This window comes from Oryx dammah, unplaced genomic scaffold (assembly GCF_014754425.2).
Source record: "Oryx dammah isolate SB20612 unplaced genomic scaffold, SCBI_Odam_1.1 HiC_scaffold_1, whole genome shotgun sequence".
NCBI lineage: Eukaryota > Metazoa > Chordata > Mammalia > Artiodactyla > Bovidae > Oryx > Oryx dammah.
The window spans coordinates 104,315,176-104,339,448 of record NW_024070185.1 but is presented as its reverse complement, the minus strand read 5'-3'; the positions used below and the strand labels follow the sequence as shown (position 1 = coordinate 104,339,448).

The following is a 24,273-nucleotide window of genomic DNA, read 5'->3' as shown; positions in this document are numbered from 1 at the left end:
AGCCAGGAAGGATGAATTGACTGTGGCTGGGTCTGGGAGGACAGGTAAGGTGAGGAGGATGCTCCAGGGTAAGGGAACAACCTGAGCAAAGGCAAAGGGGTGGGTAGGCTAAGAAGGCCATGCATGGAAGCAAGGGCAGAACCAGTTAGTCAGTTGCTGCCTTTCTTTACCCAGTGCCTCTCCTAGTTCAAGGGAAGGAGAACACATTCCTTAGTTGTCAAGGACAAACAAGGAAACAGGAAGCACATTTTGGCCACCTACTATGTGTCTGAGTCAATATTATTAATATATGTATTTTGTTGTTGTACATTCACTCAGTTGTGTCCAGCTTTTTGTGGCCCCATGGACTGCAGCACGCCAGGCTTCCCTGTCCTTCACCACCTCCCAGAGTTTGCTCAAACTCATGTCCATTGAGTCAGTGATGCCCTCCAAGCATCTCATCCTCTGTCGTCCCCTTCTCTTCCAGCCTGCAATCTTTTCCAGTGAGTCACCTCTTCACATCAGGCGGCCAAAGTATTGGTGCTTCACATCAGGTGGCCAAAATATTGGTGCTTCAGCTTCAGCATCAGCCCTGCCAATGAATATTCAGGGTTGATTTCCTTTAGGATTGACTGTATTACTTTTATTCTTCTCTAAGTCTTCTGAAGTTGTTGGTATACTGCTATTAGCAATAGTAATTGTAGCAGCAGCAACAGTGCTCTTAGTATGAAAAGTAATACAAGAGTGAGTGACATAAGTGTTAAATATGCCTTTATTCATATTCTTGGCCTTGATCTGTTTGGTTGACAACTCTTTCAATGTAGACCTTTTGAATTTTAACTATTCCTGTACTGACAAAGATTCATACATACACATATGCACACACACACACACACACACACATGCTGAATTACTGCTTGTCCATTTCAAGCTTGACATCAGATTCCAGATATTCTTCAGCAGCTTGCTTTCCGCATTGACTGTGACATCTCAGTGTGGCGTGTGGAGGACGTGGTAGTTGTTGTTGTCCACATTTGATAGAAGAGGAGCCCCGAGGCTCACAAAGTCAGGTGACTGGCAGAAGTCCGTCAGCTGGCAGGGGTGGAGCTCCAGCAAGTGCTGTCTGACTCCGGAACCCGGCTCCCTGAAGCTGTATCCAAACCCCCTCCTTCTGGGGACAGAGTGAGAGAACTCTTGCTTCACATGACATCTACCAGAAAAGTAGGTCTCAGTCATCCTTTATCTCGTCTGAACCTCAAGACCTTCATGTGGTCCTCAGATACAAATCTTATCCTTTGTCTCCTTATCTTGCCCAGAACTCATGGGAGGCCGGCCCAGCGTGGGACGGAGCCGAGCCTCCTCTGTCATACTGCTCCAGGTACCAGCATTCTATATTTAGGCAGCTGTTCTCATCTGTGCCAGACGCTGAAATCTGTTCCTTCAACATGACTGTTGGAACCTCTGATTTTTGGAAGCCTTGCCCCATGTAGTGCTCTGTAGCACCATAAAACAATTAGATTTAGGCTCAGCATTAATTTGAATTATTGTCCAGTTTCCAGAAAATATATTCTGGAAATATCAAGAGGATGTATTACATGTCTTTGGAGATATTAAGTGTTGAATTACAATATTATGTCACCTTCCCTCTGCCATTTCTCTCTCGCTAGCACATACACACTCTCAGCATGGTCTGATTTATGTTTCAACAGCTACCAAGAGAAGCTCTGTACTTAGAGAAATAGTCAGAGATGGATATTGACAGAAGCCAAAATCTCACTCACACACGCGCACACACACACAGTCTGTATCTTAGTAGTGTGGATTGGTTTTCCCTGAAGTGAGGGGAATAGAAGATAACCTGGTGTTACAGCCAGAGCTCTAGACCCAGAGACAGATGGGATGAGTTCTGATTTGGAATCGAATCAGTCAGCTTCCTAGCTGTGCAATTTAAAACATGTACCTTTGACACCCTTCAGTTTCAATTTCCTTGTCTGTAAAATGGGGCTAAAAGTAACATTTACCCTCCAGAGTTATTTCTAGGATCAATTAGATTAATAGCAACAGCAGTGATAAAATGTCCATTTGAAAAGGTGCACACGGTCACATGTGATATTCCTGCAAATGCTACAAGGTAAATATTATTCATCTTCCTTTAGATGAAGAAGCTGAGAAACAGAATATTAATCAGATCCCAAGGTTATTCAAGGGCTTCCCTGGTGGTTCAGATGGTTAAAAAATCTGCCTGCAGTGCAGGAGACTCCGGTTCCATCCGTGGGTTGGGATGATCCCCTGGAAAAGGGAATGACAACCCACTCCAGTATTCTTGCCTGGAGAATTCCATGGACAACGGAGCCTGGCAGGCACAGTCCGTGGGGTTGCAGAGTCGGACACAGCTGAGCAACTAACACACAAGGTTATCCAAAGAATAAGTGGGAAGGGCACTTTTTGAATTCAGGTTTGCCAATTCCAGGGTCTGTGGTTTTCCCACTGAATTCAAACGAGAAGGGAAGATAGGGTAAGCGATCTGGAGAGAAAGGAACGCATGCACGCATGCAGGCAGTGACTGAGAGCCTCAAGAGCAGGCGGGCGCCTGGCCCTGATTTGGCCAACTGGCGTCGAACCCACAGCGTAGTAATGAGACAGATCTGGGAGGAATTGCTAATATGGTTATTCTTAGTGCTCACAGTTGTGAGTCGTCTTTGCCAAACAGCCCCTGACATTTGTGCAGCTTCCGTAGGAAAGGCAAAAAGAAGCATATTTCATAGAAAAGGGTGGACTAGAAGAAGAGGGAACATAGTTAAACTACTGGATCTGGAAAATCACACAGGGCATTCATGCATTTGTTACTTCATCCAGTCAGTCGTGTCTTAGCCATACATTTTGTGTTTTCATTACAAATTTCTTGAACCTGATATGTGCCAGGCATTTCTCTAGGGCTTCTACACTGTTACCTCACTCCTGAAACACATCTCATTTTGAACAGTTTTTTGTTGGAGTATAGTTCATTTCTGATCCCTGGATCGGGAAGATTCCCCAGAGGAGGGCATGGCAGTCCACTCCAGTATTCTTGCCTGGAGAACCCCATGGACAGAGGAGCTTGGCAGCTACAGTCCATAGAGTCACAAAGAGTTCAACCCAACTGAAGCGACTGAGCATGCACACAGCACACACACAGATGATTTACAATGTTGTGTTAGTTTCTGTTATACAACAAAGTGAACCAGTTATACATATACATATACCCACTCTTTTTAAGAAATAATAGTTTCCCATATAGGTCAAATTATTGAGTAGAGTCCCTGCAACATTTCGTAAAGTAGTAGTGCTTGTTCCTGCCCTACCCAACTTGCCCCGGGAAATTGAGAAAATCAGAGGAGGTGCTATCGAGATAAGCCATGAATCCACACAGAGGAAATGAGCATTCTTGGGCAGATGGAAGAAAGTTTTTCTTTTTTTAAATAAAGCTATTGTCTGACTCTTTCCCAGGCAAGACTACCATGTTGCACAACTCCAGGAGCAACATCTACGTAGGATACAATTTTTCACAGAATTATCTGTGTTTATGTGTGTGTAAACATATGCAAGCATATATACATAGACACACTCACTTATACAGTTGTATGTATGAAATACACAATAATATATATATGGATAGACAAGGGCTTCCCAGGTGGTGCTAGTGGAAAAGAATCCACCTGCTCCTTGGAAGAAAAGTTATGACCAACCTAGATAGCATATTGAAAAGCAGAGATGTTACTTTGGCAACAAAGGTCCATCTAGTCAAGGCTAAGGTTTTTCCATTGGTCACGTATGGATGTGAGAGTTGGACTGTGAAGAAGGCTGAGCGCCAAAGAATTGATGCTTTTGAACTGTGGTGTTGGAGAAGACTCTTGAGAGTCCCTTGGACTGCAAGGAGATCCAACCAGTCCATCCTAAAGGAGATCAGTCCTGGGATTTCTTTGGAAGGATTGATGCTAGAGCTGAAACTCCAATACTTTGGCCACCTCATGCGAAGAGTTGACTCATTGGAAAAGACTCTGATGCTGGGAGGGATTGGGGGCAGGAGGAGAAGGGGACGACCGAGGATGAGATGGCTGGATGGCATCACTGACTCAATGGACATGCGTCTGAGTGAACTCTGGAGTTGGTGATGGACAGGGAGGCCTTGCTGCTGCGATTCATGGGGTTGCAAAGAGTCGGACACGACTGAACTGAAGTGGACTGCCAGTGCAGGAGATGCAAGAGATATAGGTTTGATACCTGAATCAGGAAGATACCCTAGAGTAGGAAATGGCAGCCCACTACAGGATTCTTCAGTTCAGTTCTGTTGCTCAGTCGTGTCCGGCTCTTTGCGATCCCATGGACTGCAGCACGCCACACTTCCCTGTCCATCACCAACTGTCAGAGCTTGCTCAAACTCATGTCCATTGAGTTGGTGATGCCATCCAACCTTCTCATCCTCTGTTGTCCCCTTCTCCACCTGCCTTCAGTCTTTCCTAGCATCAGGGTCTTTTCTTTTATTATTATTATTTATTTATTTTTTAATTTTATTTTATTTTACTTTACAATACTATATTGGAGTCAGTTCTTCACATCAGGTGGCCAAAGTATTGGAGTTTCAGCTTCAGCATCAGTCCTTCCAATGAATATTCAGGACAGGATTCCTGCCTGGATAAATTCTATGTACATAGGAGTCTGGCAGACTTCAGTCCAAGGGGGTGCAGAGTCAGACACAACTGAGCGACTGAACACATCGATAGACATATTAATATAATTATGCATAGAATGCATTTTTGCTGTGTAAGTTTCATTCCCTGGAATAGTGCAGTGCAGAGGCCCTAGCCAGGCACAGTCCTGTCCTTAGGCAATTCAAATATATTTAATAGTCATAGAAGCTCCATGAAATAACTATTCCTGTTGTATAGATATGGAAATTGAGGCGTCCTGCCAAGATTAAGTGATTTGTTCCAAGGTCACACAGTTATTGAATGCCTGGGCTAGGATTTAATCCATGCTTGTTTGACTCCAAAATCCAGACCTTTGCCTTCCACCCAAGTTCATGTCTTATGTGAGCAACTGACAGAGAAGAAAGTTTTTCAATATTAGCAAAGCAGAGCTAAAGGATCTTTGAGTTTTCTGAGCAACTGTCTATCAGGTTCATTCAAGAAGCACTGATCTTAGATCAAAAAGAAATCTGATACCAAGATTGGGTTTGATGCATAAATTCCCAATGAACTAATGAAGGCATTTTTTTTAAAAAAAGAAAGGGAGACAAAATAACTGAATTATTAAAAGTAAATAGCTGCTTTTAATCTCCACAATTATTCTTTAAAATTTTAAGTTACTTAAAGAAAAATGAGAAGTGTTTTATGACTTTGTTCTTTTTCCCTGCTGCCTAGCTTGATACCAAATTGTTATTCCCTGGGGAGAGAAATAATTTTTTGAGATTTCAACACTTCAAACCTCTTTTGTTCAGACTCAAACACCCCTAACTCAACTTTGAAGCAAGAGCAGGGATATGTAAAAGCCTGTAGAATTCTGTGGCAATCTGTTTTAGCCAGACTTTGATCACAATTTGAGGTGGGGAAGACAGAAAGTGGTAGAAACAGAACAATTGCCTGGAGCAAATATGGGTCTGGCACTTCAGACCTCTATTTGGGGAGAGGGAGCAACACTTTGAAACAAGTTTATTTGGAAGTATGTCTTTTTCTAAGAATACCAGTGGGCTGTCTATATCCGTGCTTCCTTTTCTGGGACATCTACTGATGGATTCTTCAGTGTCTCTAATATGACATGGGCCTCACAAGTATATTAACATTTCATCTTCCCATTGAAGGATCTCTAGCTTATGACAGCTTACTTCCATGGAATCTACTCTTTTATTCTTTTTAAATTTAATTTTTATTGAAGCCTCGTTAATTTGCAGTGTTGTGTTAGTTTCAAGTGTATGGCAAAGTGAACAGTTAGTATTATTTTTCAGATTATTTTCCAGTATAGGTTATTGCAAGATAATGGGGCTTCCCAGGTGGTACTGTGCTGTGTTGTATTTAGTCGCTCAGTCTTGTCTCTTTGCGACCTCATGGGCTGTAGCCCACCAGGCACCTCTGTCCATGGGAATTCTCCAGGCAAGAATCCTGGAGTGGGTTACCATGCCCTCCTCCAGGGAATCTTCCCGACCCCGGGATCGAACCCAGGTTTCCCGCATTGCAGGCGAATTCTTTACCAGCTGAGCCACAGTGGAAGCCCACTATATGTAAAATGGGTAAATGACAGTGACCTACTATATAGCAGGGAACTATACTCAATATCTGTTGATCCCCTGAAGATCAACAGGGGATCCCCTGTTGATCCCCTGAAGAAGGGAAAGGCTACCCACTCCAGTATTCTGGCCTAGAGAATTCCATGGACTGTATAGTCCATGGGGTCGCAGAGAGTTGGATACAACTGAGTGACTTTCACTTTCACTTTTCACTTTCACAACCAAGCTGCTGTTCCCTCTCCCATCCAGTGATGTTGGGAGTGCAAGGAACCAGGTCAGGCAGTAGACTGGGCACCTGTGGAATGAATGAAAATAGCTTCGCTCAAATGAGGGTTTGTATCCTGGACCCCACTAACCCCACAGGGCCCACAGATAGAACTGTATTTCAGTTATCGGTTTCCTCTGTAATATTATGTGTTACGTTTTATATATTTGAAAATTTTATTCTGAGAAATGATCCATAGGGACCCATGACACAAAATAAAAAGTTAATAAATCGAGCAAATGCCAGGCTTAAAAGATAAGTCGCTGTCAAAAAAGAGGTACTACATCAGTTTGCTCAGGCTGACATAAGAGAGTTCCACAGGTGATGTGGCTGAAACAACAGACATTTATTTCCTCACGGTTCTGGAGGCTAACATCTGAGATCAAGGTGTTGTCTGGGTCAGTTTCTTTTGAGGACCTCTCTCCTGGGCTTGGCGATGGCTGTCTGATGGCTGTCTTCTCCCTGGTCTTCACATGGTCTTCCTTCTGTGGGTGTTTGTATCCTTATTTCTTTTTCTTGGAAGGACAAGAAATGTCCTCACCCTCATGACTTCATTTAACCATAATTATCTCTTTAAAGATCTTGGAAGGGCAAGAAATGTCCTCACCCTCATGACTTCATTTAACCGTAATTATCTCTTTAAAGATCCTGTCATTATAATAGACATGAGGTACAGACAAATACTGTTTGATTCCACCCATATGAGGTACCTTGACTTCCTGGTGGCTCGGTGGTAAAGTGTTTGCCTGCCAGTGCAGGAGACTCGGGGTTGACCTCTGGGGCAGGAAGATCCCCTGGAGAAGGAAATGGCAACTCACTCCAGTATTCTTGCCTGGGAAACCCCACGGCCAGAGATGGGCTACCGTCCATGGGGTCACAAAAGAGTTGGACACGACTTAGCAACTAAACTACAATGTGAGGTACCTAGAATAGTCCAATTCATAGTCTGAAAGTACATTGATAGATGCCAGGGACATGGATGGGGTGAGAAGGGGAGATGGGGAATTAGTGTTTAATGTGGACACTAGCTAAACTGAGGAGTTTAGGAAGGTGAAAAATCCGGGAGATGGATGATGATGAGAGATGCTTGATACTGCGAATATACTTGGTGCCCCTCAACTGATCAGTTAAGTATGGTTAAAATAGTATGTTTTATGTGACTTTTTCCACAATAATAATAATAATTAAAAAAAAAAACTTAAAAGGTCATGTCATCAAGCACAGTCACATTCCGAGGCACTAGGCATTAGAACTTCAACAAGGAATTTCAGGGTGGACTCAAGTCAGCCCATGACAGGTAGAGACAGTCCAGAGAAACAAGTTGAAGTTGATCCAAGGAGAAGAGAACAGAATGACAGAAAGAACAAGAGCAGTCAGGAGAAGTTCAGGTTAGGGATTGAAGTCTGTGGCAGATTCCCTTTTCAGAGGTGATTGTACAAGAACCCCCTCCTCCCCTACCCTCTTACCCCATGACCCTAGAGGAGCTGCTGCTGTCTCCCCAAGACCGAGTACCCCCAGCTACCACGCGGTCTCCGCTCACTCTCACAAACCCTCAAGCTATGGTTTTTAGCCTCACGTTTACAGAGTGATCACCCCTTAAGCAGTGTTCAGTCCAAGGCTGGTGGCAGAATGCATTCAGGCCTGGCTTGGGGCTCTGTGGGTGGGGGGTCAGGGATGAGGTAGGACTGAGTGCATTTTTCAGGGATCTTGTGGGGCTGAAGGTGAGATGGCTCCTCATTTCTGCTCCCCCATAATTTGTCTTCCCTCCTGTGCCTGGAAAGACAGTCCCCCCAGGTCTAAGTCAGGTGGGGTCATCATGGAGTTACATGATGTAATAGAGAGAAGGAAACCTGTGATTGTATGACACCCAGAGAAAGAGGGCACAGAAGGGAGAGCTGAATCCTTTGGGCTAAAACCGTTCCCTGAGCTTCGTTCGTGGGGACCGTCTTTCGCCAGGCAGTCCTTCCCTCTTTGGCTCCCCGTTGTCCACCGTGACCAGAGCCTCCTTTCCACATCTTCTCTCCATAGTTTTCAGAGGTCTGTGTCATGATGGGAGGTGGCATGAAACTGCTGACTGGCTCCCCGGGCAGTTCTGCTGGTGACGCCTCCTTCGGGGGTATTTTTAGTTCTCGTCCATAGATTTCTATGTCTTTGGGGGCTGATGTGCCTCTGGCTCTCCCGACTCCACCACGGAGTGTCCCGAGCTCCCCGGCTCACCCCTGATCTATGCTGCACAATTACAGGAGCAGGCTTATAATCAAAGTAATTGAAGATCAGAGTTAATGAGGACCTCCATGCCCGTGCGGTCCCCTGAGCAATGCTGAGCTTCAGATGCGAGATAAGGAAACGATTGGGCTGAACTGAAAATCCATTTGGGTAATTAGATGATGTATATTCCTACAGCCAGGGGGAGAAAAATATGTATATATTTAAAAATAAGGAAACATGACATTTTGAAGTTGAGATTTTGGAAGAGATTCTTTTCAGAGTCATCATTGCTCTCTGAGGAAATTGATGTGAGCATGAAGAAGAATCTCAGAGCATCCAAACAAGGATATTTTTGATCCTAAGTCAAGAAAATAAAGTAGGGGTCCATTGGAAAACTAAAGGTATATGAAACACCTGGAGAAGGGTGTTTTTATTCCTTTCCTATGGATTTATTCTCGAAGTACTGCTAGAATTTACCCAGGGAGAATTGCTTGCTCCTCTTTGACTTACGACTCTCTCTCTCTGTTCCCCCACCCTCATTCTACACACACACACCCCAACACCAGCACACACACACCTTCAGAACCTCCATTACACTGTAAGCACTCTGGTGACTATAGTTATATAAGGCATGGTCTGCAAGAAATTCACAATCTAGATGGGAAGACAAGAAAAGGAGGATTGAAAAATATAGTTTGTCATAAGATTTGCCACCTTGAACTTCCTCCCTTCCTTCCTGGACAATAAGTTCTCATGGGCGGACACCATATTTTGCTCATCAAGAGCATAAGGATAGGAAATAACACGTAATAGGTGCTTTATTTGTTAAATGGACAAAGGAATGAGTGAATGAATCTTTGACAGCATATACAGCCGTTAGCTGAGTCAGCTACTTTGTAATTATTAAAGAGATTAAGAGGCATTGAGCCAGGTCTGAACACAAGGCTTCAGAAGCAAATTCCACCTCAACTTTTGTCTAGTTTGTTGATCTTTATTGCATTCTTCAAAGTGTAGCTTTATTGCACTTTTTCGAAGTGTAGTCTTTAAGCTACACTTTGAATTCCTCTCCAATTCCCCTTTTACCTTTCCCTTATATCTGCTTGACTTCCCTGGTGGCCCAGACGGTAAAGCATCTGCCTACAATGCGAGAGACTCGGGTTCAATTCCTGGGTTGGGAAGATCCTCTGGAGAAGAAAATGGCAACCCACTCCAGTACTCTTGCCTGGAAAATCCCATGGATGGAGGAGCATTGTAGGCTACCGTCCATGGGGTCACAAAGAGTCGGACACAACTGAGCGACTTCACTTTCGCTTTATATCTACTTAATGCTGATCACTTTCAGCCAGTTCTTACAGCACTCTTTTGGTGTTCAGTCACTAAGTCATGTCTGATTCTTGAAACTCCATGGACTACAGCATGCCAGGCTTCCCTGTCCTTCTCTATCTCCCAGAGTTGGCTTAAAATCATGTTCATTAAGTCAGTGATGCCATCCAACCATTTTGTTCTCTGTTGCCCCTTTCTCCTCTTACCCTCAATCTGTCCCAGGATCAGGGTCTTTTCCAGTGGATCAGCTTTTTGCATCAGGTGGCCAAAGTATTAGAGATTTAGCTTCAGCACCAGTCCTTCCAGTGCATATTCAGGGTTGATTTCCTTTAGGGTTGACTGGTTTGATCTCCTTGCAGTCCAAGGGACTCTCAAGGGTCTTCTCCAGCACCACGGTTCAAAAGCATCAATTCTTCATCACTCATCCTTCTTTATGTTCCAACTCTCACATCTACACATGACTACTGGAAAAACCATAGTTTTGACTAGATGGAACTTTGTCAGCAAAGTGATGTCTCTGCTTTTTAATACGCTGTCTAGGTTTGTCACAACTTTGCTTCCAAGGAGTAGGTGTCTTTCCATTTCAGTCACTGTCTGGTGATTTTGAGCCCAAGAAAATAAAATCTACCTCTGTTTCCATTGTTTCCCCATTTACTTGCCATGAAGTGATGGGACCAGATCCCATGATGTTAGTTTTTTGAATGTTGAGTTTTAAGCCAACTTTTTCACTCTCCTGTTTCACCTTCATCAACAGGCTTTTTAGTTCCTCTTCACTTTCTGCCATAAGGCTGGTATCATCTGCATATCTGAAGTTGTTGATATTTCTCTTGGCAACCTTGATTCTAGTTTATGATTCATCCAGCCTGACATTTCTCATGATGTACTCTGCATATAAGTTAAATAAGCAGGGTGACAATATACAGCCTTGATGTACTCCTTTTCCAATCGTGAACCAGGCCATTGTTCCATGTCCAGTTCTAACTGTTGCTTCTTGACCTGCATAGAGATTTTTCAGGAGGCAGGTAAGGTGGTCTGGTATTCCCATCTCTTGAAGAATTTTCCACAGTTTGTTGTGATTCACACAGTCAAAGGCTTTAGTGTAGTCAGTGAAACAGATATAGATGTTTTTGTGGAAAATGAAAGTGATAGACACTCAGTCGTGTCCAACTCTTTGCAACCCCATGGACTATATAGTCCATGGAATTATCCAGGCCAGAAAACTGGAGTGGGTAGCCTTTCCCTTCTCCAGGGATCAAACCCAGGTCTCCCGCATTGGAGGCGGATTCTTTACCAGCTGAGCCACAAGGCAAGCCCGAGAGTACTGAAGGGCAGCCTATCCCTTCTCCAGTGGGTCTTTCTGACCCAGCAATCAAACCAGGTTCTCCTTGTGGAGGATGTATTGTATCTACCTCTGCAGACATTGGGCTTCCCTGGAGGCTCAGATGGTAAAGAATCCACCTGCAGTGAAGGAGACCTGGATTTAATCCCTGGTTTGAGAAGATCCCCTGGAGAAAGGAATGGCTACCCACTCCAGTATTCTTGCTTGGAGAATCCCATGGATAGCAGAGCCTGGCAGTCTACAGTCCATGGGGTCACACAGAGTCAGACACTACTGAACCACCGAGCACCCACCGCATACATTTGATCTCCCTTGTTATTCCGCAGTTTTCTTGCTGGAGTCCGTCTGTCTTTGAATCTTTATGTCTATTTCTTACTCGGAGCAGTTTAATGAATGTTGGGTGAATGAACATGGTTTACGCCTTGATTGGACTTTTCAGTTCCTTTCTCTCGCTCTCTGTTGTGGCAGCTGGTGCATATCCTTGCCCCTTCATCCTGAGTCCCTCTAGCGTCTCTACTTTCATCATCCACAACAGAAGTTCAGTTCTCTGGGTGAACAAGAGCTCAGAAGCCATGACGGCAAATTTCAAGTTTTGGTTTGGAATTCGGGAGACTCTAGAGGGCTGGTCTTGCATTCTGAGTCCCGTGCGTGCGTGCACACGTGCGTGCTAAGTCGCTTCATTCGTGTCCGACTCTGTACAACACTATGGTCTGCAGCCCACCAGACTCCTCTGTCCGTGGGATTCTTCAGGCAAGAATACTGGGGTGGGCTGCCATGCCCTCCTCCATGGGGTCTTCCCAACCCAGCGATCGAACCTGAGTCTCTTATGTCTCCTGCATCAGAAGGTGGGTTCTTTACCACTAGAGCCACCTGAGAAGCCCCACAGGCTGAAAAAAAAAAAAGGTTTTGGGATCAAGGCAGAAGCATATCTGCTTCCTAATTCCATCAGAGTGAGCTACACTTTCCTCTAGTCAAGCATGGGACTTTAATTTCATTCTTTCATTCAACAGATACTCACCAAACTCCTAGTATGTGCCGTATCTTTTACTGGGGGCTGGATTGATAAGGACTGATGAATGAATCATGGTTTCTTTCCTGCAGGAAAGAAAGAGAAAGCAGAAGCTCTTTAACACAATAGGGACCCACTGAAGGGGGATGTCCCAACTACCCAAAGAGGAGCAGAAGGACCAAGGAGGGCAACTCTGCCTGATACCCAACCGCAGCCTCGATTCTCAAGATAATCTGGAATAATGGGCATGTCCTAGCTTTAGATGCTGAAAAATTTGGGTTAAGTTTCTACTTTGGCCACTTACTAGTTGTGCAAATTTGACTAAATCAGTCTCTCTTTCTCTGAACCTTATGTTGTCTGTCTGTAAAAGGGGGCCATACTTATCCTGCCAGGCTCTTATAAGGATTAAGTGAACGCTCATCCCAGGATCTGGACGCAATAGTATGTTCAAAGCATAGTAACTCCCTTCTGTCATTAAAACCAGCATATTATCTTTTTTAAAGACATTGAGGACAACTTACTTTTGGGTGAGTCACTTCCGAAGAGAATCATGTTTCTCATATTTGAAAAGATCTGTTAATCAGCATTGCCTTCAGAGCTTCCAAGATCAGAAGAAATTTAAACAGTAGTCAAAATAGCTCCGGCAAGTTGAGATTTCGCCATGTGCCAGGGACTTCACATACTGTAGTGGATGTTGTGACACTGCTTCCAAATCTCTTATTAGAACAGGGGCACTCACTCCTCCAGCTGCCTGGAATGTTGATGGTTGAACACTCTGAGTCTTTCTTGGAGAAATGCCCTCCATTGAAAAGGACTACTTCACCGGAACTTTGATCCCTGCCCCAGGGATGTCTTTGCCCCTATGATGGTTAGTGTTGAAGATACAAAGACCTAACACCTTTGTCTTGATTTGGATTTCTAGTCTAAAAGACCCTCTCTGCTCCAGTGCTTCCCGTGGCATCAGCTGTAACTGCATGCAGTCTACCTTTTCCCTGCCCCATCCCACTTCGCTCGTGTCCCTACGAAAGAGCATCCCCCCAAACCTCCTGCATCCCATTGTCTGACTTTGAGCCTGATTTCTGATGAACCTGACCCAAGACAAATGCATTGTGTCATTTAATCTTTATCTTTTTTTTTTAACCCTGTGAAAGGAAAATCAATATCTAGCTCTTTCTTAGGCTTTGACTGAGAATGTGTTTTCTTGTCCAAGCTTACAGAACCAGTAGGTAGCAGACTGAAGATCTCAATACCTGTCTTGCCAGCTCTATTCTCTTCATCCCTGTGCTGTGTCACTTTCCTAAACTAGTGGGATTAGCCAAACTCAGCCCTGGGACATAATTCAATATCCATCCCTCAGTCTTTAGTGAGAATAAATACAAGAATTATCCATTTAAACAGCATGACTGTGCTTTTCAAAAGAAAAATCTGTAGTTGATACTGACGTTCGGTGCCTTGCACATGGACCCATGTGACATGTTTCTGCTCGGGCTTAGTTCCAGAGGGGAAAATATGGCTTTGTAGATAGATTTACATATCTTCCCTTGCCAGAAAATTTGAAATATGGAATCCAGCAGACTCCTTCTTCTTGTTCTTCTTCTTCTTCTTTTTTTTTTTTTTTCCTTTAGCTGCCAAGGATTTGAAGGCTAACTTCAAATGTGGTCATCCCCTTATCTCTGAGCCTGATACCACCTAGTCCTTATGCTTTTCATACAGAGTCCTCTTCATCCTCACCAAAGCTATATTGTCCACTGTGCTTTTATTTAGAAACTCATTCTATATGATGATATAAATCATACCGTGTGTGTGAATTAGAGAAGATAACATTGCCTGCCCTGCTTACATCCTTTTCCGAGAATCTGAGCTCCTCAGGGCAGCCAGGTAGTATCTGAAGTGGTCCTTGCTCTCTGCTCACTTCATTGGCCCACCGCTGGGTACCAGAGCCAAGATGAGCCTCACCATTGGTTAGCTGGCAGGGTCTGATGTGACCTGACAGGTTGCTGCCAAATCCTCAGGATGTCTATTAACTGAGTCCTTCTTTGGAAAATTTAAATTGCATTCATGAACGATTTTTTTTTTTTTTTTGCTTGATAGTGATATAGAGAGAAGGCAATGCAGGGAGAGAAGCTGAGTCATGCTAATTTTGAAACCATTTAAAATCTCCTCCTGCTGAGGTCTCTAGGTCTGCCATAAATCTAGAGCCGCTTTGTGGTTCTGTGTCCAGCTCTGTGAAGCCTGGTCCTAGCTGAACCATTTTTTATCCCTCCTTCCCCCATGAAATTCCACTTTCACTGTCTTGCTACATCTGTACTCTCACTATCTGTGACTAATGTGCCGTCACCTTCAGTGGACTTCTGTCACATGACCCCAGAGAAGATAGTATGTAGCTCATGTGTGGGGGGGCCTCCCAGGCAGTGCTGGTGATGAAGAAGCGGCTGCCAGGGCGGGAGATGCAAGAGGAAGGTGCCCCGGAGGAGGACATGGCGGCCCATCCAGTGTTCTTGTCTGGAGAATCCCATGGACAGAGGAGCCTGGAGGGCTACAGTCCACAGGGTTCCAAAGAGTCGGACACGGCTAAGCAACTTAGCACGCGCACACACATATGCGTGTGTATATATGGGTGTGAATCCACATATGGCTGTATGTATATATGTGTCTGTGTATAGGCATGTTAAAAAGGAGCAATTGTGGAGCCTAGATTGCCAAGTTAGAGTCTTTTGTTTGGCCTACGTAAGCTTTACAGAAAAAATTTCAACCATCATTTTCAAAGCGGTGGATCACAGCAAAAGTCTGAGTTTTCTGCCTCTTCTGATGAAAACCTAGCTCCACTTACCTTTAGACCCATTTGACCAGAGCTGGCGGGAGCTGAGCTGCAGGTGCTCCATGCGAACAGAGCCCACAGCACCCAGCTCACCCTAAGCTCCGCCTTTCCTTATTGTTTCCCAGCATTAAGGCATTTTCCATTGCATGGGTGCTGCTTTTTGTTTTGGAGGTGCTACAGATCTTTTGAATCATCCCTCTCTCTCTCACCCTCTTTCTCTATCCCTCATACAATAAAATAAAACAACCTAAGCCAGGGGGCCACAGTGCCATTTCCCTTACACTCAGCCAGTATTTCCCATGGATGTCATCTGCCTGCCCCCTGTGGGCTATTAGTGATCCATGTCAAGGGGGATGCATGGATGACAGAAACAAAAACTTTTTGTATTTTAAATTTTAATACAGTAAGTCCTCTCTATATGAACCTTCAAGTTGCGAACTTTCAAAGATGTGAACGTGTGTTCACATGTCCGGTCATATAAGTTAGTTCACATGAATGTCGTCATCTGTAAAAGCTGGGTATCAAGGCTCACCCTGTTGGACTTATGAACGTGCTCTGGGAACAGAACTTGTTTGTATGCAGGGAACTTAATGCACTCAATCATTCTTTCCTAGGACAAATCAGGCACTAGCTAAGCACCTTATCCACATTAATTTTATTTCATTTTCACAACACCGGGGTGGGTTCTGTTAGTATTCCCTTTTACAGACTATGTGGCCAAGACCCAGAGGCAGTGAGTGGCTTCCCCAAAGTCTAGGGCTGGTAATGGTGGATCCAGGACTTGAACTCAGGTCTCTCTCAGTCTTGAGGGCCTGACTGTCAAGCACTCGGCAGAACTGTCTCTCGTGTCTGACTTGTCTGTCTCCGTCGGTCGCTCACACCATAACTTGCACACTGTCAATGCTCTGTGAAGGTGTGTAGATCTGCGACAACAGGGGACCTGTGGTGAGGAGAGTGGCGTGTATGTACCTGTCTCCTTTCCTGCCCTGTACCTCAGCAGCGAGACACCTGAGTCTGAAAATCACGCAGAAAGTAGCTGTCTTTCTCTCTGTCCCCCTACAGGGAGCAGCTTTGTGGTGAGTGAAGGGAGCTACCTGGACATCTCCGACTGGTTAAACCCAGCCAAGCTGTCCCTGTATTACCAGATCAATGCCACCTCCCCGTGGGTGAGGGACCTCTGCGGACAGAGGACCACAGATGCCTGTGAGCAGCTCTGCGACCCAGAAACCGGTGAGCCATGGGCAGGGCTGGGGAGCGGAGAAGGTATGGGCTGCAGAGGGTCTGCACTCCTTCCGTCCAAAGAATCACGGCTTCTGAGTGATTGATGAGGGGCTTTATGCAAAGTGTCCATCAGTCCCATTGGTGGTTAAACTATGTGCTGTCATTGGCTGACGCAGATGCTTGTAAAACCACAGTATCTCAGAAAAGACCACAGAAAATGCCTAGTCCAATTTCAGCAAAGAAAAGAGTCTGAGTGTCACCAGACAGCCCTGAGCTCAGATCCTATCTACCTCTTCCTTGCTGGGTGTTCTTTATCATTTTTTCTTCTTTATTGAAATATAATTGGCACATAGAGTTGTATAGGTTTTAGGTGTAAAATGTGATGATTTAATCCATATATATAGGGCAAAATGATTACCATCATAAGGTTCCCTAACACCTCTACCACCTGACATTCTTACCTTCTTTGTGTGTATATGGTGATAACATTTAAGATCTACTCACTCAGGAGTTTTCAAGATACAGCAGTATTGTTCACTATTCTGTACACTAGATCCCCAGAACTTTTTTTTTTTACCTTAAAAGGGGAAATGTTGGCCATCAGGTCCAAGCTAACTGGGCATTTTTTAGCAAGATGCTTCCTCTCTCTGAATACTAGAACATGAAAATAGTACCTAACCCACAAGTCTGTTGTCGGGATTAAATGAGATACTGTATGCAGAGCTTCAGGTCGATGCCTTTATTCATTCTTTTGACTGACACATATTGAGTAGTTGGACAGGTTTCTAGGCACTGGGGACACAGCAGTGAACAAAAAATGCAGACCACTAGAGAAGGGAATGGAAAACCACTTCAGTATTCTTGCCTTGAGAGCCCCATGAACAGTATGAAAAGGCAAAATGATAGGATCCTGAAAGAGGAACTCCCCAGATCGGTAGGTGCCCAATATGCTACTGGAGATCAGTGGAGAAATCACTCCAGAAAGAATGAAGGGATAGAGCCAAAGCAAAAACAATACCCAGCTGTGGATGTGACTGGTGATAGAAGCAAGGTCCAGTGCTATAAAGAGCAATATTGCATAGGAACCTGGAATGTCAGGTCCATGAATCAAGGCAAATTAGAAGTGGTCAAACAGGAGATGGCAAAAGTGAACGTCGACATTCTAGGAATGAGCGAACTAAAATGGAATGGAATGGGTGAATTTAACTCAGATGACCATTATATCTACTACTGTGGGCAGGAATCCCTTAGAAGAAATGGAGTAGCCATCATGGTCAACAAAAGAGTTCAAAATGTAGTACTTGGATGCAATCTCAAAAACGACAGGATGATCTCTGTTTGTTTCCAAGGCAAATCATTCAATACCATGGTAATCCAAGCCTATGCCCCAACCAGTAACGCTGAAGAAGCTGAAGTTGAATGGTTTATGAAGACCTACAAGACCTTTCAGAACTAACACCCAAAAAAGGTGTCCTTTTCATTATAGGGGACTGGAATGCAAAAGTAGGAAGTCAAGAAACACCTGGAGTAACAGGCAAATTTGGCCTTGGAGTACAGAATGAAGCAGGACAAAGGCTAATAGAGTTTTGCCAAGAAAACACACTGGTCATAGCAAACACCCTCTTCCTACAACACAAGAGAAGACTCTACACATGGACATCACCAGATGGTCAACACTGAAATCAGATTGATTATATTCTTTGTAGCCAAAGATGGAGAAGCTCTATACAGTCAGCAAAAACAAGTCCAGGAGCTGACTGTGGCTCAGATCATGAACTCCTTATTGCCAAATTCAGACTTAAGTTGAAGAAAGTAGGGAAAACCACTAGACCATTCAGATATGACCTAAATCAAATCCATTATGATTATACAGTGGAAGTGAGAAATAGATTTAAGGGCCTAGATCTGATAGATAGAGTGCCTGATGAACTATGGAATGAGGTTCGTGACATTGTACAGGAGACAGGGATCAAGACCATCCTCATGGAAAACAAATGCAAAAAAGCAAAATGGCTGTCTGAGGAGGCCTTACAAATAGCTGTGAAAAGAGGAGAAATGAAAAGCAAAGGAGAAAAGGAAAGATATAAGCATCTGAATGCAGAATTCCAAAGAACAGAAAGGAGAGATAAGAAAGCCTTCCTCAGCAATCAAGGCAAAGAAATAGAGGAAAAGAACAGAATGGGAAAGACTAGAGATCTCTTCAAGAAAATTAGAGATACCAAGGGAACATTTCATGCAAAGATGGGCTTGATAAAGGACAGAAATGGTAGGGACATAACAGAAGCAGAAGATATTAAGAAGAGGTGGCAAGAATACACTGAAGAACTGTACAAAAAAGATCTTCACGACCCAGATAATCATGATGGTGTGATCACTAATCTAGAGCCAGACATCCTGGAATGTGAGATCAAGTGGGCCTTAGAAAGCATCACTATGAACAAAGCTAGTGGAGGTGATGGAATTACAGTTGAGCTATTTCAAATCCTGAAAGATGATGCTGTGAAAGTGCCACACTCAGTATGCCAGCAAATGTGGAAAACTCAGCAGTGGCCACAGGACTGGAAAAGGTCAGTTTTCATTCCAATCCCAAAGAAAGGCAATGCCAAAGAATGCTCAAACTACCACACAATTGCACTCATCTCACACGCTAGTAAAGTAATGCTCAAAATTCTCAAAGCCAGGCTTCAGCAATACGTGAACCGTGAACTTCCAGATGTCCAAGCTGGTTTTAGAAAAGGCAGGGGAATCAGAGATCAAATTGCCAACATCCAATAAACATCTATTTCTGCTTTCTTGACTATGCCAAAGCCTTTGACTGTGTGGCTCACAAGAAACTGTGGAAAATTCTGAAAGAGATGGGAATACCAGACCACCTGACTTGCCTCTTGCGAAACCTATATGCAGGTCAAGAAGCAGCAGTTAGAACTGGACATGAAACAACAGACTGGTTCCAAATAGGAAAAGGAGTATGTCAAGGCTCTATATTGTCACCCTGCTTATTTAACTTCTATGCAGAGTACATCATGAGAAACGCTGGGCTGGAAGAAGCACAAGCTGGAATCAAGATTGCCGGTAAAAATATCAATAACCTCAGATATGCAGATGATACCACCCTTATGGCAGAAAGTGAAGAGAAACTAAAAAGCCTCTTGATGAAAGTGAAGGAGGAGAGTGAAAAAGTTGGCTTAAAGCTCAACATTCAGAAAACGAAGATCATGGCATCTGGTCCCATCACTTCATGGGAAATAGCTGGTGAAACAGGGGAAATAGACTTTATTTTTTGGGACTCTAAAATCACTGCAGATGGTGACTGCAGCCATGAAATTAAAAGACACTTACTCTTTGGAAGGAAAGTTATGACCAACCTAGATGGCGTATTGAAAAGCAGAGATATTACTTTTCCGACTAAGGTCTGTCTAGTCAAGGCTATAGTTTTTCCAGTGGTCATGTGTGGATGTGAGAATTGGACTGTGAAGAAGGCTGAGTGCCGAAGAATTGATGCTTTTGAACTGTGGTGTTGGAGAAGACTCTTGAGAGTCCCTTGGACTGCAAGGAGATCCAACCAGTCCATTCTAAAGGAGATCAGTCCTAAGTGTTCATTGGAAGGATTGAAACTCCAATACTTTGGCCACCTCGTGTGAAGAGTTGACTTATTGGAAAAGACTCTGATGCTGCGAGGGATTGGGGACAGGAGGAGAAGGGGACGACCGAGGAGGAGAAGGGGACGACCCAGGATGAGATGGCTGGATGGCATCACCGACCCAATGGACATGAGTTCAGGTAAAATCTGGGAGTTGGGGACGGACAGGGAGGCCTGGCGTGCTGCGATTCATGGGGTTGCAAAGAGTCGGACACGACTGAGTGACTGAACTGAATTACACTTACATTCTGCAGAGAGATTAAATCTGCATTGCCTGAGAAGGTAGCCACTAGGCACGTGGGGCTATTTAAGTTCATTAAAATTAAACATTTCCCCCATCGTGTAGCTGTGTTTCATATGCTCCATAGCTAATGTGACTGCTGGTACTCTTGGAGATCGCGGAACAGTAGCATCATTGCAGAGTGTTCTGTTGGACTGGGCTACAGTAGACACATGGGGAAAGGTGGTTGCTGCCAGAGGGTGAGAAATGCCAGGGGCGGCACAAAGCCTGGGGGTGCCCCCTGGACCAGGTGTGGAGCTGTCACTACAGAGGCAGTGGCCAAGGTAGCTTCTCCAAGGCGGTAACCTTTGCTAAAGAACAGGCACTTTAAGACTCCTTAAGCTGGTGATGGTAGAAGGCATGCTTCCCTCTGGGGAAAGCCTTCTAGGCTGAGGGAATGCTCGGGCAGCGCCTCTGCAGCAGGCACAGGAGCATGCCATGGGCTCAGCACACGCAGCAAGACCAGTGGGCTTGGAGGGGAGCGGGGAGAGGAGTTAGGAGGCAAACCTGAAAATCAGAAGGCTGGTGGTAGGGAGAGGGCGTGCATGATGAGAGGAGGTTGCAGGGCCTTGTATAGCAGGATGAGGATTTCGGATGTTACTCTGAGTGCGGTGAAATCCATTGGAGGATTCTGAGCGCAGAAGCAGCTTGATCTTATAGGTCAAGTGCAGCTTGACCGACACGGTAACAGGACCACTCTGGCTGCCGGTGGCAAATCAGCTTAGAGGGTATTCCAGGGTGCTGTTATTCTTTTTTTTTAATTGTACTTAAAAAAATTATTTGTTTATTTGGATGCACTGGATCTTAGTTGTAGCACTTGGGATATTCAGTCTTCTCTCCCCATCTGTCAGGTTGTACCATATCTCTGAGGTTCAGATAGATTTTGTGGTCACAGTCTACGTTCTTTCCTTGCACTTCTATACTTCTAAATTGTGTATATAATACATATAGGTGTATTATGTATATATATACACACATATATAATGTTTTATTTGGGGACATTAATGTTCAGTCTTTGTGTTGTAAGGTTTTATGAGATTTGACAAACTCTCCTTTTGTAGCTATTTATTATTTATTTATTTGGCCACACCAGATCTCAGTTGCAGCATGTGAAATAGTTCTCTGACCAGGGATCAAACCTGGGCTTCCCTGCATTGGGAGTGCGGAGTCTTAGCCCCTGGACCACCAGGAAATTCCCAAGGCTACAGGTTATTGATGTCAGAAAAACAGAACACCTGGATTCAAACCCTGTTTCTATCACTTACCACATATCTTGGGCAAATCATTTCAGCCTCTATAAATTTAGCATCCTCATCTGTAAAATCGGGATAAGGATGCAGTACCTGCCTTGTGGGGCTATGATTGAGCTAATTTGTATAAAGGAGCTTCTCAAGTCAACTTTCTCTCCTCTTCCCACCTTCCAAACTCAGAGGCTGTAAAGTGATGTGCAGAGAGCTTCACCAGCACTTTTCACTGAGGGTGGACCATTAATAGTGGAGGGAGGCAACAGTATAAAACCCCAACATGTAGAAATAAGGTGACCCTCTGAAAAGTATGGTGACAAATCCACTTCTAAACCTCATGGTGACGTGTTGTACTAGCAAGAGCTTTTTCCCCAAGGAGAAGGCGGGTCATAACCACAGGTACTCCTTGGCCTTCTAGCGTATCTAAGGCGCCTGCAGTCATGTGAAGATGTTAGCCCACTTGTTGCTCTTGTGACAATGGCCTTGATGTGTCTACAGGGAGAATGCGTCCCAGGTAAAACATGAAAAATAAGCATTGGGATCCAAATGTCTTATTCAAAGAATAGGTTCTTAGCTGGAGGTAGAAATGTGTGAGTCAACAGCATATAGATAGTATTAACTTGGAATACACTACATTATTTACAGTCGTGCTTAGTAAGTGGACATCTTATTCCTAATTGCTGCCCAATAATAGTTATTAATGTCCACAAACAGGGAACTAGGAGTTAGAGAGGAGATTTGCCAAGATCACAGAGCAAGTTAGCAATGAAGCTTGTTCGTCTTCTTCCCAGTCCTGTGTCTCTTCCCTGTAACTTACACTGGCATCTTTTCTCTGCAGTTTCACCCCTCTCTCGATTAACAAGATGCTGACTATCTTGCCTGGGAATCTCATTGCACTGAGGCTGCAGAGTAAGGGGTCTCAGTAACCCAGGTCAGTAGTGTGCTTTCTCAACCCAAACTCTCAAGCACTTCTCCATGGGGCAGCAGTTTGGGAGTAAGGAAAGGGATTCTCCAGGCTAGCCCCTTCGTCTCTGCAGAGTAAGGCAAGGATTTGGCTACCTAGCCATCATTCCATCCTTATCTTTTAGTTGGAAGCCTGTTCAGTGTATTTTTGCAGCCTTTACATAGACCTTCTGGGGAAGCTCTTTAGAAAATGAAATGCAGCTCTAGTGTGCCATTGGCTCAGACAGCTGGATCTTCTTTCTCTTAATTAAAACATTTATACTTGAAGGCACTGTCACCCTAAGCAGTCTCCCTGTACCCACAGCACACACACGTGTACACACACACACACATACGATTATCCTCATGCAACAACCAGGAAAACCCTATGGAAGTATGTGCTTCTGGAGCTGGTCATGTAGATTCTGCCTCTTTTTTCTTTCCTTAAAAAGTTGACAAAATGGGAAGTAGGAGGGAATGGAAAGGACCCACTTCTTTTCTCTTTCTATGAAGCCTCAGCTAGACAGAGTGGTGAGTACCTGACGGTCTGATTTTCTGGTTGATCTGCCTTCAGGTGCAAGCCCATGATTTCTGAGAATCTTTTTCACTAGCTACAGGCTTAAAGACATAATTCCAAAGAGTGGATCATCCAGGGAGCAAGTGTGTGTTAGTCAGTTTGAAAATGATCACTTTCCCAGCAGTATTCCCAAGAATAACTTACACACATACATTCACCCCTTAGAGCTGAATGTCACAGGAATCCACTGGGTTGACCTTAACTTTGTCACTGATGTACTAATGCTCAGAGAAGAAAGTTAAGAAAGGACCAAAGTCACGCAACCAGCAGGAGGCAGAGCCAGGATTCAAGCTCAGGATCCTGAGTTCCTACCCAGTGCTTCTCCAGCCCTCAGCAGGTCTAGAGGAAATCTTACATTCCACATCTCTCAAAGGCTGCCAGCTCCTGCTGATGCTTCTGATCCAAGGACTACCCTCGCTATAGCAAAGCTCTAAACACTCTTCCTTCCAAATAGTCCTCTTGGGTTCTAAACAGACACCAAGAGGCCCGGGCAGACATATTTGTTAATTCATTAATCTTGACCAAACCACACTTGCATTTCTTTCTTTCTTTATTTCATTAGACTGGAAGTTGGAAACAAGAAGAGAAGATATGCCCAGGATAATAATTAGTGTACAGAAAGATAGCCATGGCTCTAGAAGGAATTAGCTTCAGCTCAGGCACCTCTGCTCTGGCCTGTAATGATGTTTGCAGGCTCACTGTTATCACTGCATCTCTGCCGCTATTTGTCGCCTAGCACAGTCTCTAGGTACATCGATACCCATAGTTCCTCGAAGGCATCATGCCTTCTCATGCCTGCATCCCCTTCAAAGGCTGTTTCCTCCTCCTTTAAATGTGTTTCTCCTCCTTTTACTGGAGACCAGGGATGCTTTTCATTTTCATTTCATGCAGCCCAAACACCCTTCCTCCCAGAGGCATTCATGCATCACCACCCCTAGCTGTGACCACATTGAGGGGTCCTCTGCTCTGCTCTCATAGCCTCCATAGTCCCTAAGTCATAGTCCTTGTCCCTGGGCAGAATCACTGTTCTTTCCTTACCTGGATCTATCACCAGACTGCAAGCTTTTGTGGGGGCTGGGTAGGGGGATTCAAGGGCTTCCCTGGTCGCTCAGCTGGTAAAGAATCCACCTGCAACGCTGGAGACCCCGGTTCGATTTCTGGGTCGGGAA

General features: G+C 44.4%; 1 protein-coding gene across 2 annotated transcripts in view; it reads left to right on the top strand.

Moving 5' to 3' along the window:
* Positions 1-24,273, top strand: part of ASTN2 (astrotactin 2) — a 1,024,651-nt gene that overhangs the window by 434,962 nt on the left and 565,416 nt on the right. For both annotated transcript variants that reach the window (XM_040241692.1, XM_040241685.1), the window contains exon 7: positions 16,263-16,430. In XM_040241692.1, the coding sequence (XP_040097626.1) occupies positions 16,263-16,430 (168 nt within the window). The remainder of the gene's footprint in view (positions 1-16,262; positions 16,431-24,273) is intronic.